The 20,777-nt window shown below is 38.6% G+C and overlaps 1 protein-coding gene across 1 annotated transcript; it reads right to left on the reverse strand.

Annotated features, from left to right (window-relative positions):
- Window positions 1–3,994: 3,994 nt before the first annotated feature.
- On the reverse strand, window positions 3,995–18,011 carry LOC149847847 (VIN3-like protein 2). Its single transcript, XM_090004396.1, has 5 exons — window positions 17,702–18,011; window positions 17,487–17,551; window positions 14,402–15,086; window positions 5,277–5,596; window positions 3,995–5,178 (listed from the first exon to the last, which is right to left on the reverse strand). Exons 2-5 carry the CDS (start codon window positions 17,533–17,535, stop codon window positions 4,253–4,255), a joined length of 1,980 nt encoding a protein of 659 aa, XP_089860522.1. The 5' UTR covers window positions 17,536–17,551; window positions 17,702–18,011; the 3' UTR covers window positions 3,995–4,252.
- Window positions 18,012–20,777: the final 2,766 nt, after the last annotated feature.

The following is a 20,777-nucleotide window of genomic DNA, read 5'->3' on the forward strand; positions in this document are numbered from 1 at the left end:
GATCTGAGTCGCACTGGGTAAGGATATTAGACAAGTTGGGTTTTGGATTCGGTGCAACCTGAGTATGAGTCTTAGCTTGAGTAGGACCCTAAGCTTAGCCTTGACTAGATCCAGGCTCAACCCATTAGATAAATAGTTGAAGACTTGAGAGAGAGAATGAGATGAAAATAATGGGAGAGGGTTAGGTCTCCACCATTCAAGGTCATTCAAGAAGCCCAAACATTTAGCCTTAATGAGCCTAGTATGACCAAACAATTTGCCATAAGTGTCCAAACAACAAGCCAGGGAAGGGTCAATGATCAAAGCAAAGGGTAAGCGACTCTTGGACCGCTTGACCATAAATGTCCATGCAAAGATGTTTGGGCAAGGTCCAAATGAATCTAGGTCAAGGTTCAGAAAAATCAAAGATAACTTAAGGCTAGGTCAAAGTTCATTAATGGGTCGGTCAAATGTCGGTTTTAAACTTGAAGATTAAAACCATCTCAAGTACTAAAAAGATAGAGATGTACACCGTCCACCATTGAAGGTCATTCAAGAAGCCTAAACAGTTAGCCTTAAAGAGCCTAGTATGGACAAACAATTTGCCATAAGTGGCCAAATGACAAGCTAGGAAAGGGTCAATGATCAAAGCAAAGGGCGGACTATTTGATCATAAATGTCCATGCAAAGACGTTTGGGCAAGTTCCAAATGAATATAGGTCAAGGTTCAAAAAGATCAAAGATAACTTAAGGCTGGGTAAAAGTTCATTAATGGGTTGGTCAAATGTGGGTTTTAAACTTGAAGATTAAAACCATCTCAAGTACTAAAAAGATAGAGAAGTACAAGCTCAAGATCCAATGCCCCTTGAGGGCCTTGTCCTCTAAGACAACACTCCTTTGTATAAGGACAAAAAAAAATCTTGCAACTTTAAATATGAAACTAAACTTGCAGAAAGGATTAGGAACCCACAAACTAAGCAAATGATGGAAAAGTGTAGGAAAACTTAGGTAGTTTTGAGCTAAAACCCAACAAATCCTTTCATATGAGGGAATGTATGGAGAGTTTTTAATGCATGTCACCATAGGCCCGGCTGTAACGCACACGTCCACCACTTTCAACTAGTGACAAAATAAAGTTTGGCACAACCTGCTCTTGTTGAGACATGTAACATCTTTTCACCCCAGGATGCAACCCAAACCCATTCAAATCACTCCCCTTCCAATGAGACCTTTCGAAAATCTAGCCCTAACAACCACCCCTTCATAGTTCAAACCAAACCCCCATATTCTCTTTTCCACCTAACCATGCCTTTGAGCCCTCTCCTGGATTTTCCCCCAAGCATCATACCGAACCCATTTTTCCATTGCTCCCTGATCAACACCCGGACCTAGGTCAACCTCCCTCTACTCCAATCACTGGCAGAAAGAAAAAGGGGAATGCGAAGGAAAACAGGAACTTGGCTAGGGCTGGTAAACGAACAAAGCAGCTCTTGACTCATCTTGGTTTGGCTCATCACAAACTCATTCATGATCGGTTCGAATAGTTGGCAAGCCGAACCACGAGAAGCTCGTTTAGCTTAAACAAGTCAAGCCCGAACACAAGGTGTTCAACTTGGCTCAGCTCGATAGTGATAGTATAGATAAAATACATATATTTTTGTAGATAATATATATTTTATGTAATATATGAAGGAAGAATGCATAAAATATATATAAAAAAGAATGATGAATGAAATATATATATATATATATATGAACTATTAAGTCTAATTTAAAGTTATATACATTTTCAAGTATAATATATAAAAATGTATATACTATGTATAAATAACATGGAATGTTTTTACATGAGCCATCCTGTTCAGCTTGTCTCATTCATGAATGAGCAGAACTCGAACTCGGCTAGTCTAAACATGAAGACAAGACCAGCAACAAACTCAATCCACTAGTAAACGAGTTGAGCTCAAACATGCCCTGCTCGGTTCGTTTGGCTCGTTTACTTGGCATTTCCCACATACTAGGGAAAGGCCAGAACCCTCGTAGAGAGTCTCTCAGAGAAGTGAACAACTGACGATAGGTGGCAAGCACAAAAGGAGGCCCCAGTGGGAGGGGATGACTTGGTGGGCTCAGAGCATAACTACAAAGGCACCCCTGCATCTGTAGCTATGTTGGAGGGCGATCAAACAGGATCGAAGGAGAATACTCAACCTCCCCAAACTTCAATCCATGAAGCCTCTAGCGTGGAATATGAGGGTGCAGGTGGGCCTGGTGGAAAATAGCTACCTTGTCAGAGAATAGACGCTACTTTCCTGCTATAATCCAATGTATCATCAGATCATATCCATGTGCTTGAACATAGTTTTGTGAACTTCAAAATCATTGGCAATTTTGAAGCCTCTTCAAGTAGTAGGATTGTGTGCCTCTGGAACCCTCTATCAGTTACCATGAACATGACCTTTTGCACAGACCAACTCATGTCTGTAATAGTGGAACAAAATGATGATTTGGTGGCGACAGAAGTATACGCCTATATTGAGGAAGCGAAACCGTGACAAATATGCGGCCAACTTGCTCAACACCCAAGAGAGGCTCCCTGGATCATCATTGCTGATTGGAATACTACCAGGACATCCAGGGAGAAGATAGGCTTGAGCTCCAGCCAGCCATTTAGACAAGCCGCTTCTTAATTCCAAATGGATCGACCATTTCCCAAATACAGTTTGTTCCCTCATTCCTAGAGTTGTGTCTGATAACCCCATCTTTCGCTGTAGTGATTAATGGCGAACCAAGTAATCAGTTTTGGAGCAGTCGCGGCCTACGGCAAGGGGACCCTAATTCTCCTTCCTGTTTTTGCCTGTCATGGAAAGACTTACCCGTCATTTGAACGGCACAACATCAGAGAAAAGGATCAGTCAGCCCAATCAAAATCAAAGACTTCTCGTGGCATCACTCGCTTTATGCGAACAATGCCCTATTTCTTTATCAAGGATTATAATTGTTCTATTTTTATAACTTTCGGCAGATATTACGAAAATTTGAGGCGGCCTCGTGCCTCCAAATTAGTAAAGAGAAGTTAGTTCTGGTCCCTTTCAATATGAGTGAGTTATCGAAGGTCATTAACAATTCAGATTTGGTGCAGGTGGAAAATAGCAGATCTCCCGCTTACCTACCCGGGCTTGCCACTTTTCAAGGGAAGACTTACACGTCCCACGTGTAAGGAAAAAGTTGAAGTCTTGACAAGGGAATTCATTGCCCATGGCAGACTGGATTATCTTCATAAGGTTAGTCCTCTCCGCCCTCCCAATTTACTGAATGTGTAGTTTCATGCTTCCCTCTTCAGTGATCAAAGATTTATGATCAAAGATTTAGAAGTCCTTATGAGAAAGTTTCTTGTGGTCGGATTCAACCCATCATCATCATTCCCACCTCCTCAATTGGGAATCTATATGCAAACCTAAAGAGGAGGGGGGACTAGATCTCAAAAAAGTAGATGAATCAAATTTAGCATTCCTTGCTAGTTGCTAAGCTGGTTTAGAGGTTAGTCAACAAGGACCAGAATCCATGGGTGACACTATTTCTAGCAACTCCATACTCAACACAACATTTTGGCAAGACCATATTTTGGCTAACACTCTTTCTACTTGCCCACAAGAGCTCCGCTCATCTGGTAGGGGGAAATTGTGAATGTCACCAAGTTGACGGGCCGTCACAAGTTAGAAACCAACCCCACCACGTCCCCCCGGTGGGCAGGGGGCCTCAAGGTTTTTTTTACCAACCGGAGGCCAGCCGATGTGTGGTCAGTTATGGGGGATTTCTCCCTTGGATTATCCGAAAAACAAAAACACTGTTTTCCACTTTCCACCTCAATGGAAGGCGCCCAAACAGAATATAAAGCTCAGAACAACCACCATGCTGGCAGCAGCTCGTGTTGTAACCCGTATTGTCTTCAAATCATCTACTCCAACACTGTGTACCTATTCAAAGGGGGCTACCAGCCATGGCACAAGAAAAGAGCTCAGACTAAATACAAATATCATGAATTAAACCACAACAAACAATAGTTTCACTTCAAAATATAACATTCAATTACTGTTCATTTGCGTAATCTGCAAACCTGAGATGAATCATTTATGCTGATATGCCTTTTCCACTAACATCAGCATCCTTAAGAATTGAACAATTACATTTGGATCAAAGAACAATCTGTGAGAGAAAGAACACTTAGTCATGGTATCAATGTCTGGCACATGATCAAAGCAGTGAAACTCCATTGTCAATGCCAAAGCCGAGTACAGAAACCATTTAGAGTGACTGGTGGGCTTTTGCTGCAAATCCTATCTAAGAATGCATCAATGAGTTGCCCAGCTAAGCTTGGTGGATCATCAATCAATGTATCTACAAACACACTCACCACCCTCCTCTCCTGCATGCTAGCTTTCAAGCTGAACCACGTTAAGAACTTGACTCGGAACTCCTTATCGACAAGCCCTTCACATTCTAGCCACCTGATCACCTTGACACAATGCTCATACTGTCCCTCAGCGACTTGCTTGTCAGATTTTGGCAATTCTTTAGCAGTGTCGGGTTTACATGGAGTGTCCGTGGGTGCTGCATTCGAGCACATGATGGGTACAACCTCCATTGCCATGAGTGTATCACACACATCATTGTCACTAATTTCATCCAATGAGCAAACCTTAGAGTCAGTTTCGTGGCCGGTTTTAGGAAGTTTCAAAGCTTGATTGTCATTGCTCGAGTTGGTGGAGTCCCTCTGTGATTCTTCCTGGATGATGGAAGCATGTTCACCAGTCACATTTTCCTCTTCCAGGGTGGAACCAGAGTCCACCTTATCAATCCTATCAGTGCTATGACTGGTTGCCATATCGTTACCGCCAACAGACGTTTCTCTAGTTGTCCACCTAGCTTCAGATTGCCCGAGCTCTCTAGAATTACTGAATGGAGCAACTTTAAAAACATATTCTGTTGAAGGAACCAGGTCAGAGACTGTGAATTTTGTTTCATTCTCCAGGAATATACACAAGGGTTCTTCTGGATAGTCGGTAGCAGTGACACTCCGGTGCCATAATCTGCAGCCAGTGATTTCATCTGATGACTTATCTTGAAGTTCTAACATCACCACGATTGTTGTTGGTGGGACATCTTCAAAATGGACAAGGAAAGGAGGAACTGTTGTTTTTGCTGGGACATAATAGAAGATTGATCTCACAATTGTGATCATTGAAGCATATAAAATGAAGTAATGAAGAGTTTTGAAGAAGATGCCAAATCCCACATACCTGGGAGGTTTGGATCACTGGGTGGTTGCTCAAAACCTGCTTGCAGCATGGAATCAACAGCCTCTATGGCAAAAGAGCAGAGCTTCTGAACTTCAGCGCCACAAGAGAGTCTATTGACTATCCCCCGGGCCATCTTCAAAGAAACTTGGCGGAGAGGCCCAACTTCATCCTTCAGTTTCTTTGCAGCTACATTAACAATTTCATTAAGCCCCTTAAATCTCTCAGTTCCTTTCAGAATCCTCTGGCATAGAGAAATTCGAGAGCATAATACATCCACTCTTCTAGCATCCTTTGCAATTACTAGTTGTTTCCGCCAACATCTGTAGACAAAAAAGGCACTAAATATTGAGATGCATTGTCTGAATATAGTCCACTATATGATCTAAAAGGAAACAGACATGTTTAACAACCTCATGTGCATTCACAATTTTCACGCTTCCATTCATTTGGTTCTTTTTGAAAATCTGTTTCCAGTCTTTTGACAGTTTGTACAGAAATTAGAAAGATCAGAAGGAAAAATGCTTCAATGAAAAATATGTTAAAGGTGTAAGAAATCCCAAAAAAAAGCACATATTTCTTATTCTTTTCACACCGTTAGAAACATAAGAATAACACCTGGTTCTCCCCCACCCCCCGGTACCCTATATAGGCTAGCTTTATTAGATCTATTAATCTATTGTCAGATTAAAAAAACATGAAACTACAGCCTCATGCACAGATCTCTCTCTCTCTCTCTCTCTCTCTCTCTCTCTCTCTCTCTCTCTCTCTCTCTCTCTCTATCTATCTATCTATCTATCTATCTATCTATATATATATATATTCCAAACATCTGAAACCTAACTTCATGTAAAATTGAATCTTGTAAGGGCAAATAGCTAACCAAAGTTACCAAACTGGGATTCGATCAAGTCTTCCCATCCATCTCCAAATCTGGGTCCAATATCAAATAAGAAAGGTTCCGTTTCCTTTTCCTTTTTCCTCCTAAGCCCAGACATGAAGACAATAATAACTTGAATAAACAGAAATAAAACACCGTTACTGCCTTCTTTATGGGTAGCTATATGATAACATTTTCTGAATTCTATAAACGTTATCTAAAACAAGAATCATGCCATTAGATTTGACCTCCAGAACCACATTTAGCTTTTAATGGAGATTCTTTGGCTTGTGGAACTCCAGATGATATCCCTCTTTTATCAATGAAAAGGAATCCTTTAGCTTTTATAAGTTCCAGGAAGATCTAGCAATATTATTCTTTTGCTGTTACAGTTTGTTTTGCTCTCAGTGTAGTTACTTCACAGTTCTTTGAACTTGTTCATATTTGTTTTTGACAAAAATCCATTATCATTTTTGAGATTACTTTTCTAACATCAGGCTCTATGAATTGAAAAAAGGAAGCATAGTTTGCTGTTCATTTCAAGTTAAGAAAACTGAAGACATTATAACTTCTTCAGTTGAATATTCAACCAATCACTAGATATTGGACTTGAAATCTCCAAATGAAAGGTTGAAAAGGGGACACGTGAAATAATATGCTAGGCCTTATTGCCTTGTTTTACTTCCAAATGAAATTATTATGTGACTATGTTCAACAATCATTCAGTTAAATATGTCATTAACACAAAAAATCCCATGTGATGGTGAATACTCCTCTAATTGCCTTAAATTCTCACTTCTATTTAAGTTGTGTTTTTGGACTATTTGGCAAATGTTGCCTCTGTTTTTATTTTATTGACCATTCCCACAATCCATATGTTAAATTTAAGTATTATCCTTTACAAGATTTCCAAGACTAGCTGACCTACTGCCTTACCTAATAGAGGTAACAATATCATGTGGTAAGAAGCTTCCTCCGGTAGGGAACACATACCATTACCAATATATCTAAGTTATAATTATACTGCATCAAGAAAAAAGAAATTGCCTTCTTAAGTGTGTACCTGAGTTCAGACAATTTGAGCAGCTAAAAATTATGGTAGACAGAAGAATTTCAACGAGGACCATTCAGCTTAGGTCATGTAACAGTGGCAAACATCCACCCACAAACCATTTGGTTGTACAACAACAAACAACAACAACAACTACGCCTTCATCCCAAAACAATTGGGGTCAGCGATATGAACCAAAAAAGAAATTCATTTTGGGTCTTCCACATGAATCCTTTTCCTCCAATCATTTCTATCCAACGCCATGTCCTCGGTGAGGTTCAAAGCATTCATATCCTTTCCTATCATCTCCATCCAAGTCTTCCTAGGCCTACCCCGACCTCTTTTAACTAATATATTTTCCCATTTCTCCAACCTTCTAACTGGAGCATCATTAGGCCTTCGCCGAATATGTCCAAACCACCGTAAACGATTCTCTCGCATCTTATTTTCAATGGGTGCAACACCTACCTTCTTACGTATCTCTTCGTTCCGAATCTTATCTTTTATTGTATTTCCACACATCCATCTAAGCATCCGCATCTCAGCTACACTCATTTTTTGAATATGATGTCTCTTGGCAGCCCAACATTCCGTACCATATAGTAAAGCGGGTCTAATAGTCGTCCTATAAAACTTTCCCTTCAACCGCAATGGCATTCTACGATCGCACAGCACTCCAGTAGCACTTTTCCATTTCATCCACCCAACCTTTATCCTATGATTTACATCTCCATCAATTTCTCCATACTTTTGAATGATGGATCCCAAATATTTGAAATAATCATTCACCGGTATATCTTGCTCACCAAGCTTCACTACACTCCCATCACTACTTCGTTGCTTACTAAACCGACATTCCATATATTCAGTCTTACTCTTACTCAACTTAAAACCTCTAGCTTCCAATGTCTGTCTCCATAATTCTAACTTAGCATTAACCCCAGCTCTAGACTCATCAATCAAAACAATATCATCAGCAAACAACATACACCACGGTACATTTTCTTGAATTGATCTCGTAAGCTCATCCATCACTATCGCAAATAGGAAAGGGCTTAAAGCAGATCCTTGATGTAACCCAACCGTTATCGGAAAATTGGTTGTCACCCCTCCACAAGTGCGGACATTGGTTACTACTCCTTCATACATATCTTTAATTATACTAATGTACTTGAGAGAAACACCTTTCTTCATCATTGTCCACCAGAGAACGTCCCTAGGTACTCTATCGTATGCCTTCTCTAAATCAATAAAAACCATATGCAAATCTTTGTTCCTCTCTCTATATCTTTCAATAAGTTGTCTAAGAAGATGTATAGCTTCCATAGTTGATCTTCCAGGCATAAAACCAAATTGATTCTCCGATATCATGACAACCTTCCTCAACCTAGACCATTTGGTTGTACACACAATAAAAATGAATCATCATGAACTAAGGTAATAATGTCTGTGTTAGAATACGCTAATATGTATTATAAAGCAAGGGTATATTTGTCCATGTTTACATGTACTTTATTATTGTATTAAGGGTATTTGTGTAAATTATCTATTCAAGGCTCAAGCAGTTATATTAAAATGAGGGACGTCCCTAGATGGATACAACCTCTATTGTTTCCTATCTTCTTTTCTTCCTCTCTTTCTTCTTCTCTAACGCAGTGCACACACTCCAAGACTGCAAATTTTACATGATATCAGAGCAAGGTTCTATCGTTAGATCTGTTCAAGTCATGATTTATTCTGTCCTTATTTTCAAAATCTTTCTCTTCCTCATTCCCTTTTACTTTTCCTCTCTCTTTCTTGCTGGTTCTATCGTTAGATCTGATCTATTTCTTATTGGGTCAGATCTAACCTGTCATGTCATTCATTATTTCAGATCTACATCTTGCATATAAAATAAAAGGAAAGCTTTTTTTTTTTGTTATTTCTCTTATTTCTCCTCTAAATTGATCCCATATCGATTTGCATGTACCCTATTTTGTTCATCACGATCAGAACCGATCTCCTATATTCAGATCTGTTTCTGTTGTGCCAGACCTATATCAGATCTGATCCTTTCCTTCAGATCTGTATCAAGATCTAAATCTGTACCAGATCTAATTTTCCTCTTGACTTCAAAATCATTACCCTTTCTTCCTTTAAGTCTACTGTTACTCTCATTCAAAGAGAGAATAGCCACTAATTCTCCTTTTTTTTCTTGGAGTTCGTACCTGTAACTAGGGAAAAGACAAAAGAAAAGGAAAAGGAAACAGCAAAAGATCCCATTACTGAATCTTTAGTTTATGTAAAAAATTCAGATTACATCACGTGGTTCAAGAATGATCAGACTGTGGTAGCGTTCATCATGGCTACTCTTTCTAGGCAGGTTCTTCTTCATACTCCGACTAGAGTAATGGCTTGAGAGCTTTGGGATGTTTTACATAGATGGTACAACAAATATCAACTCCAAAGATGTACCATCTCAAATATGAATTTGAGTCCCTAAAAAGGGGAAGCGGAAGTGTTGCTGATTTTCTGGATAAGGTAAAATATGTGGTTGACCAGTTTGCTGCCATTGAAAGCCCTGTGGCAGATGAAGATGTATGTAGCTAGATTCTTCGAGGTTTAGGGGATGAATACATGTTCAAGGCAATTTACATGGGGCGTGAAACGAGAGGTAATTTCGATCAGCTTAGATCCACGTTGTTGAAATTTGAGGCAAATTTCGGTATATCCATCAAGAAAGAGGATTCTATGCCTCAACATGAAGTGATGGTGGCCTATAACTCTACTCGTGGATGCGGTAGAGGTAGAAGTTCATATGACAGTAGGTCTACCGGCATTTTGCCTAATCCTAATGTCACCAATACAAACGGGAATCACCAAAATGTGATGTGTCAGATGTGTGGAAAACGAGGCCATTCATGCTCAAATTGCTATTGGAGATACGTTTCATCATATCGGCCTCCAACTGTTAAATATCCTGCTCGGTTTCATCAGTATACACCCCAAGGCAACAAAATGAATAGAGGAAGAGACCCTCAGTCAGAAACTTTTAATGCAGACTTCAACCCTGGATATGCTGACTATGCTCCCATGAATGCTGGTTCATCTTCAGTGTCGGCTCAAGGACCTGATATGGATGCTTTGAGTGCTTCCTTTTCTCAGATGAGTACTCAGAGTGGCAGCAATACCTGACCAACAATGCAGAACCAGCAACAATCACCTTCAGCAATACCACCTTGGCTGATGAGTCCAAATCAGCCCATACGGACAACATCCTTTTTCTTCTCAAATGTCACAGCTGAGCCCCTGGTTCCGTGATTCTAATGTTGCCCACCATGTTACAGGTGATGTAGGTAAGCTCACTAATCTTGTCCTGTATTGTGGTAAAGGAAAATTTGTCACAGGTGATGGAAAGTCACACTCCATCACTCATATTGGAACTGACACTGTTCATAGTCCTTATGGTCCCTTATGTCTTCCCAATACATTCCTTGTTCCTAATATTACACATAATTTAATTTTCATATCTCAGCTTACGGACCAATGTAATTTATGTGCTTCTTTTTCCTCTTTATCTGTCCTTGTGAAGGATATTCACACTAATCGGAACCTCATTGAAGGGAAAAGATGATGAGATCTATATGTTATCAATGAAGCTCCTGTCGATCGTCCTCAAATTTTGGTGTCTAACGTGATTTCCTCCAGTGATATGTTATGTTGTGGCACAAACGATTGATTCACTGCAATTCTGCTTTTCTTGAGATTCTATGTAATAAGAGACTTATTCCTTTGAAAAATAAGTTGTTTAAAGGTTCACTAACATGTACTCAGTATCAAGTTTGTAAGAACCATGAGCTCACTTTTAGTACTTCTAATAAAACAGCTTCATTTACTTCAGAATTAATCTATTTTGATGTTTGGGGTCCTGCACCCGTGCAATCTTTGTCCAAATCTAGATACTGTGATTTTTGTTGATGATTTCACTTGATACACCTGGATCTATTTTTTAAATCTAAAGACCAGGTATCACGTATCTTCCAAAAATTCAAAATCCTGGTTGAAAACCAACTTTCTTGTAAAATATTATGTGTTCGCAGCGATGGTGGTGGTGAATATGTATCTGTGGCATTTTTCAATTACTTTGACAATAATGGGATTAAGCGTGAACTATCCTGTCCAAGAACATCTCAACAAAATAGGGTTGTTGAGAGAAAACATAAGTATATTTCTGAAACAACCCTCACTCTCGTGGAGGAATCCAAAATAAAATTGAGACTATGGTATGAAGCTTTTCATGCTGCTGTATTTTTTATCAATCGCTTGCCTCTTACCTCTTTCAATGGAAATTCTTCTTACTTTATGTTGTATGGATATCAGCCTTACTACTCTCTCTTAAGGACTTTCGGAAGCAGATGTTCTGTACAAATTCATGATTCTATTAGTGGCATTTTCTCCAAAAGCTCAATTATGTAAATTTGTGGGATATGATGATATATAAAGGTTATTGATGCTATAATTCCATTACAACAAAGCTGGCTGTATCCAGACGTCACATTTCATGAAGGTGGATTTGATGATAATAATGGTGTCGTCAGCAGCATAGACCTGAAATCATCCAAGATTTTTTGGCTGACCAGACCTATTATTAATGAGGTAGCTTCAATAAATAATCAGCCAAAAGATGTAGCAGGAGATAGTAGTGACATCATTAAGGAAAATTATAACAAATCTGAATCTGATTCAGCTGTTGGTCCAAAATCATCCAAGAATGTCTTTGAGTATCACCCCAAGGTATATCATAAACGTAAACAGGTTGAAGTTGGTGAGCCTGAGACTCATGATAAATCCCGTCCTTCTTCACCGAAAGATTCTTCTCAAAGTGCATATATCTTAGGTGACACTTCTCATTCATATCAGATTAGAAAATCTCAAAGAATAAGACATCCACTCCAATGATGGGTAAGTTATGAGTCCTTTTCAGCCGAATTTCAAACTTTTGCTTTATTCATTGCTTCTGGCCAAGAACCAAAATTTTATCATGAAGCAAAGAATAAATATAAGTAGATAGAGGCCATGAATGAATAAATTTTTGTGCTTCATGAATGTAAAAACTAGGAAGTAGTACCCAAGCCTTCAAATAAAAACATAGTTGTCTGTCAATGGGTTTACAACATTAAGTATAGAGCGGATGGCAGCATTAAGAGGTATAAGGCCAGATTAGTTGCAAAAGGGTGTACTCAAGAATATGGATTGGATTTTGATGAAACATTCAGTCCTGTTGTGAGAATGGGTATAATTAGGGTTGTACTTTCTCTTGCAACAACATATGGGTGGAATATTAGCTGGATGGATGTCAAAAATGTGTTTCTTTATGGCATCCTACATGAAGAAGTTTACATGAAGCACCTACTTGGGTATCCCTAGGGAGATAAACTACAATACTTCACTTGAAGAAAGCTATTTATAGACTGAAGCAAGTGTCCAGTGCATGGTTTGAAACCTTTAGCGCAACAATTTATTCTTTGGGTTTTGTCAGAAATCAGTGTGACTATTCATTATTTATTCACTTTGATAGCTCTCACATCACCATTATACTTGTCTACGTGGATGATCTTGTAATTACGGGCAGTCATCCTAGGTGAATATTTTAACATAAATCCATGCTCAACAAAAGACTTCATATGAAGGATTTTGGTCCTCTCAGGTACTTTCTTGGAGTGGAAGTGGAAGTTGATCGGTCAAATAACTCCTTGGTTCTGACACAGAGAAAGTATGCTATGGATCTTCTTCCCAGTTTTGATATGTCAGATTGTAAGCCGGTGCCAACTCTCATTGTTGGAAGCATGAAGCTAACCGATGATGATCCAAGAGATTGTCTTCTTGAGAATCCATAAAAATTCAGAAGTCTAGTGGGGGCTTTTCAATATCTTACATTTACTAGGCCAGACCTAGTATTTGCTGTCAATCAGATTTTCCGCTTTATGTAATCAACCAAGATCAACCATATGGAAGCAACTAAGAGGATCCTTAGATATATTAAAAGCACAATACATGATGGACTTATTTACAGGATGTATTCTTCAGGAAGAAAGGCTGCTGACATGGAATTCTTCATGCTGACATACTCAAATGCGGACTGGGCTAGCAATCTATCCACTAGAAGGTCAGTTACCTGCTTTTATGGGATCACATCTAGTTTCTTGGGCAAGTAGAAAGCAAAAGTTTGTAGCTCGTTCAAGTACTAAAGTTGAATATAAAGCAATGGCAGCCGTGACAGCAGAAATTTTGTGCACTACACACATGTTATTCAGTCTTCATCAAAAGCTTTCGAAATCACTCTTATTTTGTGATAACAAGAGTGTTGTAACTATTGCCACCAATCCGGTCCAGTATGAAAAAATGAAACATGTGGAGATAGATAAACATTTTGTTAGAGAAAAAGTTGAAAGTCAAGAGATTCATCCACTCTTTGTCGGAGGCGAAGATCAAGTAGCAGATTTGTTTACAAACCACTCTCCTCTTTGAGACATTAGTTTTTAAAATGCAAATTGTCCATGGTTCTTTAAGAACCCTGTACAGTTTGAAGGGGAGTGTTAGAATAAGTTAATATGTATTATAAAGCAGGGGTATATTTGTTCATGTTTACATGTACCCTATTATTGTATTAAGGGTATTTGTGTAAATTAGCTATTCAAGCAGATATATTAAAAGAATGAGGGACATCCTTAGATGGATACGACCTTTATTGTTTCCTATCTTCTTTTCTTCCTCTCTTTCTCCTCTAACACAGGGCACACACTCCAAGACTGCAGATTTTACAGTCTGTAGAGCAAAACCAGCTTGTGATTTGGTAAAATAAAAGTCAATCGAGTGAATATCAATTTAGACAACACCAAGTGCAAACTTCCAAAGAGAAAGCTAATCAAGTTCAGCAAAAACCAACCCACTCCTAATTTCTCCAAATTAGTTTGAAGTGCAGAGGTATGTCAACCTTTAAAACTGGCGATTTGTCAATCAAATAACAAAGCAAGAACATAGATACCTATCATGCCTAAGAACTAGATGTAATACTAAGAATCAAGTAGTAAAACAACAGCTTTATGCAGAAAAATACTGTAAAACATTTTCCAACAGAACATTAAAGAATTACTTAAATAAACGTGAACTCTGTCATAGCATGCCAACGGATAATGAATGAAAAGATAAGCTCATTACCCGAGGAGACCATTCACTTTTCCACATGATACACAGTAGAAACTCCCATCCAATCTGGGATACCGCCCATTCTTAGAAATGCCTGCCTTGTCGTGCTTGAAGGCACATTCAAGATGATAAGACACCCCACAAAAATCATCCTGATTAGGGATATCCGTATCAGAACAACAAACCAACCAAAGACTAGGGTCCTTGTTGTCATCGTAATGGTGACAAATGCAGCAAGAACACCTCTTACAAAAAGCATCATCTGGCTTCATATTGGCTCTGCATACTAAATTCTGACATAGAATGACATTGACATTTTCTGGCTTATCATTAGTCATTGATATGTTACTTGAACCAACAGGCGGTTGTAGTGGATGATCCTTTTTTTTCTGTCTTTTGGAGCTACTTGGACTGCTATCTGGTGAGGGTGGCGATATAGAAAGTTTATCAGGAGTACATTTTCCTGCTTTCTTTTCAGAGACTAGTCTGAGAAGATGCTCAATCATTTTAGTCTTTCTTATGCCTGTGTATTTCCTCTCCTTGCCCATTTCTGCACAAATGAGTTGTAGGAGATCTCGACGTGTCCAGGATTGAAGAAGGTCAGGTGCACCTTCTGACCACTGTGAGATCTCATATACTAGTTGCCGCTTCTCGTCTAAGCTCATTTCAGTGCATTTTGCTGGATCGAGTACATTACCTGGATAATACAAAATTTAAAGTCATATAGTCATATTAGCCAGAGGAATTGACAACAGCTTAGGAAACTTAAGACATTCATCAATATCCACATAGTATTACCAAACAACACTATGCTAGAAATTATCATGCTTGCACTTCATGATAGGGATGTATAAATCTTTTTTGAGAGCTGATGTTTTCCTAGGACATCAAGATTTCGAAGTATTTGGAAAAGGCATATTTCATTGCTCATTCATAGTAGTGGGCATAGCATTAGAATGAAAGAGACTTCACTTAATGAAGTTAATGTCAAGGGTGTTTTTAAGGGGAAAGAAAATACCTTGGAACCAAAACCTAAGAAAGCGAACATGAAAGGATTCACAGTCAGACAGGAATTAAGTGTGGACAAGGTGGAAAATCAGAAAGAGCTGTAACATTTGTTCTTGCATTAAGGATACTATCAGAGATGAAAAAATCCTATGGATCATGTTAGGAAAATGAGATGGACCATTCAGATAATCTGACAAAGGGAATCTACGTGCAGGAGAGAGAAAAAAATATTAAATATGGGGTATGAGATTTTTTTTTTCAACTTGCAAGCAATCGAATAACAATTTGAAACAAACATGCATGGTGTTGGAAGATAGATACTGCAGCATAATTAACTTCTTACATTGGTCTCCAAAAAAATCGAAAATCTTCTTCAATTTCTAGAACCAGTTAACATTTTACTAGGTCTTTTATTTCTTTCTTGCTTCTTTGGAAGACCATTGTACATTTGTTTCAGGATTGCAGTCTACATCACATCCACATAGACATGGGACAGGGATACAAGATGAATACAGCGCATCAGCACAACAAATTTATCAAAAGTAGCGCATAAATGACAACGACCGTAAGTATGACAGGCAAAGCTAGCACAGCTAGGTCTCTGATCCGGGGGGTGGCTTCTCCGTGTAAATATCAAAAAATAGACTGAGTCCATACGCTATAAGTATAGTCTAGGTTGATTCAATGAGGTCGTGTGGTTGGATTCAATATAACCAAGTGCATGGTCTACCATCTATAGCCTTCTAGCCACTACATTATGCTATATATATAACACATACAAATACAAGTTATCATACATACCAAGTATATATAATATATATAGCATTTGTGGATACGACATGTAAACTAAAACTCACGTAAGTTATTCACATTTTTATGGTAATTTGTCAAATAAATTTGTGAATACTTTCATTTTACATCTACGTCACATGGATAAACCATTTCTACTCCTGTTCCATATCCCCTTATGTACTGCCCGTATTGGAAACTTCATAAAAATTGTCATCTCCATGTATCATTAGCCATATCCATGTGACATAGTATTACATTCATAATTCTCATGCTTTGCTTAGAGGAAAGCACCTAAACTACAGAAGCTACGATTATGTAAATAATACCAGGGAGCATTATCTCTAGGTCAGCTTAAAAGGTCTTGAAATGTATGAATATAGGAGCATCATTCACAATGGTAAGAAGATCATGCACCCTTACCTAACCTGTTTGCTTTGGGCAGGTTCAGTGAACACCATGTGCAACTTGAGGTGAAACCTTACCTCATAACCAGCTGATGCATGAATGTGAGGAATGATTGAAACCTCAAGGTAGTGGCAAACCAACCAACTTCACCTTCCGAAACCAAGCAATGGAAAGGAAGGTCAATAAGGTTCTAAACAATGTCAAAATTCTCGTTCTAGGGAAATCCTTGAGAATATAAATCTCTTGATATTTTGAATTTTTTTTGTTTTCTTGAGAAAATTTTGACACACATAAAGATACATAATTGCCATATAAAAGCATAAATACAAATACGAAAATAGTACAAAAATTGTTTTATCACACTAATATCACGATAAAATGTGATATTTTCAGACTGGGTATCGTGTATCCTTCGATATTATATCAGCCAACATTTTCAAAATAGGTGATACCCATGACTAAAGGCATAAAAGGTTCAAAACACCCCTTTTGCGCAACAACAAAACGTTGACTAGCATAGGCACTAAAGCAAGCGCAGATCCCATCCACAGACAATCATGCTGAACCTCATGAACGTTCCAAGCATTACAATGTCCAACACCCAAACCTCCTAACATCTACATCCATGAAAACCAAGACGTTCCAAGTCAATCAAATGGAAGAAATAATCCAACTTCTGCCTTCACAGTGCTCACAACCACAACCACCATTCCAATAGAAAAGAAATGATACCACCAAACCAGAACATCAAAAGGAAGGAGTCCAACATTTTCCAGCAACACCCACATCTCAAATCAACACAAACACAAAAATCAACAACACACTCAACAGGAAAAAGAAAGAACAACCCATAAAAGTTCTTATCTACCATGAAACTACGAACAAATCTAACCTGTAACGTTCGGTTCCATGCCTTCCAATGTCAATCCCTTCTTCCCCATCAACCAAACACCACAACTACAAGAGAATAGAAGAAAAAACTTTTGTGAGTACTTAAAATTTCCCTGAAACAACACTTATCACAGAGGTTCCTGCATAGATGGTGAAAATTCTCGGCCCACAATAGGCCCAGGGTGACCAAGAACGCAATTTAAGAAAGTGGTCGACCTAGAGAGAGAGAGAGGGAGGGGGTCGAGGATCTCGGAGATAATAGGTGCGGTCGCCGGAGAACCTCCCAGATCTGCACCCGTGGCGTCGTCGATGCTGAAGGTGGCGGTGCTACCGGACTCGGCCGGCCACCGCCACCTATGGGTGTCGGTCACCTGCGGACGCCAAGACCCTCCGGCAGGTCGGACGTCTATGAACCCTCCGGTCAACCTGCCGACTTTGGCCGGAGAACTTTTGGACTCAGACCGCCGGTGACTGTATGCTGTCCAGAGGAGGAAACGGAAAGATAAAAGGGGGCTTAATAAAAAAGACTTTAAAGTTTGCAGACATGAGCCTTATGATATATATATATATATATAGATATATATATATATTTGGGTTTTCTTGATATTTAGAATTCACTAGTTCTCTGACTATGTGATCGTTGTAAAAGTTTTGTAGTTGGAGGTCATCATAAAAACTTGCAGACACTCAAGTTCTTGTTTTCAGCTGTTCTCACCCTGACCTTTTTACATCTGGAGCTCTGACATTTACACTTCAGTGGTTCTAACCAATGTTGTCAGTATCGGTATTTGAATCGTTGGGCCACTTATTCAGCTGCATCGGACCGATACTCAACTGAATCGTTCTGTATTGGTATAAAATAATAATAAATTAAAAATTAGCTTATTCAGGCGTGTTCCGTACCAATTTTTTCGTATTGATTTTCTGCTGATATGATACATATAGGGCCGTTCATGCCAATGCTGACAGCATTGTTTCATTTAGCTCACAAGGGCTTCCTCGGCTGGTAGGGGTAACTTGTGAATGTCACCAAGATGACAGGGCATCACAAGTTCGAAACCGGGGATTGGTGTCCCTTGCAATAAGGTGAAAGGTGGGTTTACTCTTCGGTGGGCAGGGGGAGGGTTTTACCAACTGGAGGTCAGTTAATGTGCGGTCGATGATAGAAAGCTTTTTCTTTGAGACTATAAAAAATAATAATTAAAAACTACCTTTTACCTATAATTTCACAAAACAGGCTAATCTAACCCTATAGTCAAATAAGATCTGTTGTGACCTGCGCAATCATTTAACTTGAGTTAAAATGTAAGAACAATCAAACTTTGTGAAATGTGACCGTACATAGGTTATTTCTTTGTTTAAAAAGATAGTCATGTATTTTTAGTAAATAAGGATAATGCAAAATCTTTACAAAGGGGTGGCTATTTAAATTCTAAAATGATGAAAATACACTTCTCCAAAGAATTTTAGCATAGTCTACAAGGGTTCCCCTCATCTGCTATAGGGGCAACTTATGAATGTCAAGATGTCACAAGTTCAAAACCCACAAGTGGTGTCCCTTGCTGTAAGGTCGAAGTGACCTCTAGGGTTTTACCAACTAGAGGCCAGCCAATATGCAGTCGGTGATGAGAGGGTTTTTTTCTTGAATTATAAAAAAAAGAATTATAACATGTAAGAGTAGTTTTTTTATTCTATGTTTAAAAGACCAATCATGTATTTTTATTTAGGACTGTAGATGGTTTAGTTCTAAGTCGAGCAACCTGAACCCAAATGTTCAGATATGGGTATGAAACTTTTAACTCAAATAGTATCCCGATTAATCCTAACCTAATCCAAGCAATATACAGATTGCATTGGGATATAATTTTTCTCATATATGCAATCGACTCAACTGGCCCAAGTATTTTATATGACAGTGTAAATATCCATTTGAAATTATAGTTGGGTTTGAGATTTATTTTCATGACTTGACATGGGTTCCTGAACCCAATTCATTGAAATTTGGGTGGTTTTGGGCCAGTCTGATTTGACACAAGCCCGTCCCATAGAAAACCTTATCTTCTTTTTTTTGCTAAGCTAAGGGTAAAACCCCCCTTCACCGGCCATAGATTAGCAAGCATTAAGTTGATAAAACCCTTGAGGTCCCACCTGCCCACTAGAGTAGTGGCAAGGGATACTCCTAAATAATGGTGAACGAAAACTTTTGCAAAACATGTAGCTGGTATGAACATCCATTTTTACTTATCCATGTTAACCCAAAGTCCCTATTTGACGATTGTATCAATCATGGTCACGTTCAACCTTATTATTCAAATATGAAAGGGAAAAAAGAATAAAGTTATGGCTATATTTAGTGTAAGGGGTAGGTGCCTGGCATTTTTTTGTGCTCACTGTGTGCCTACCGAGCTTGGAAAACATTGTTTCTATTTTTTCTAAAATCTGACCATACAGATGTTATCTATATTCTTGTTTTTGTGCAAATCGACTTTTGGATCGTCCGATTCCAACACCAAGTTAGGATTTTATAAGATTAAAAAATCAACGGTTTACAATTTTAAAAAATATTCAATGCTTAAAAAAAATAATTTTTCTCAAAAAAATATGATTAAAATGTGATTTACTAGTAAATCAATCATGCAGAACACATCTTTAAGGTCAGATTTTCTGAAAAACAACCTGAAAACCACTATCCAAGCTCGGTAGACATGCGGTAGGCACAAAAAGGATCAGGCACCAACCCTTCTCTCTCTCTCTCTCTCTTATATATATATATATATATGAGAAACCCTCGTCAAAGCCAGAAAAACCCTGAGTGAGGGCTCACGATTACCCTGCTTTAAGTGACCCACCTCTGAAAGATGACTAGGTTTGTCAATGTGTCATATTGTTCTCATCAGGTTGTACCCAAACCTGCTGCTGGATTCAGGTTCTGATTTTAGTTGAATCAAGAAATAGAAACTCATCTGGATCCATATAAATTAAGGAGGTTATTTTCACTAAAAATGCATAAAAAAACTTAGGTCAGGCAAAGTCTAGCTCACTATCCTACAAAAATTGTAACCCAAATCTGACCTACATAGTTACTCAAGTCTGGTTCTTGTGGACACGATTAATTCTGAGGCATGCATTTTTTATGCCCATGCTGTATTTGGGTTTGAATTGGGTCAAGTACAAGATTGACCCATTGACAGGCCCACTTGTGGCAAGCCTTGAGGGTAAATATTGTATGGAGTAAATAAAATTATTTAAATGGGATTAAAAATAGCCACAAATAGATGCAGAAAGTAACTTG

This window comes from Nuphar pumila, chromosome 1 (assembly GCF_984573655.1).
Source record: "Nuphar pumila chromosome 1, dmNupPumi1.hap1.1, whole genome shotgun sequence".
NCBI classification, from domain to species: Eukaryota; Viridiplantae; Streptophyta; class Magnoliopsida; order Nymphaeales; family Nymphaeaceae; genus Nuphar; species Nuphar pumila.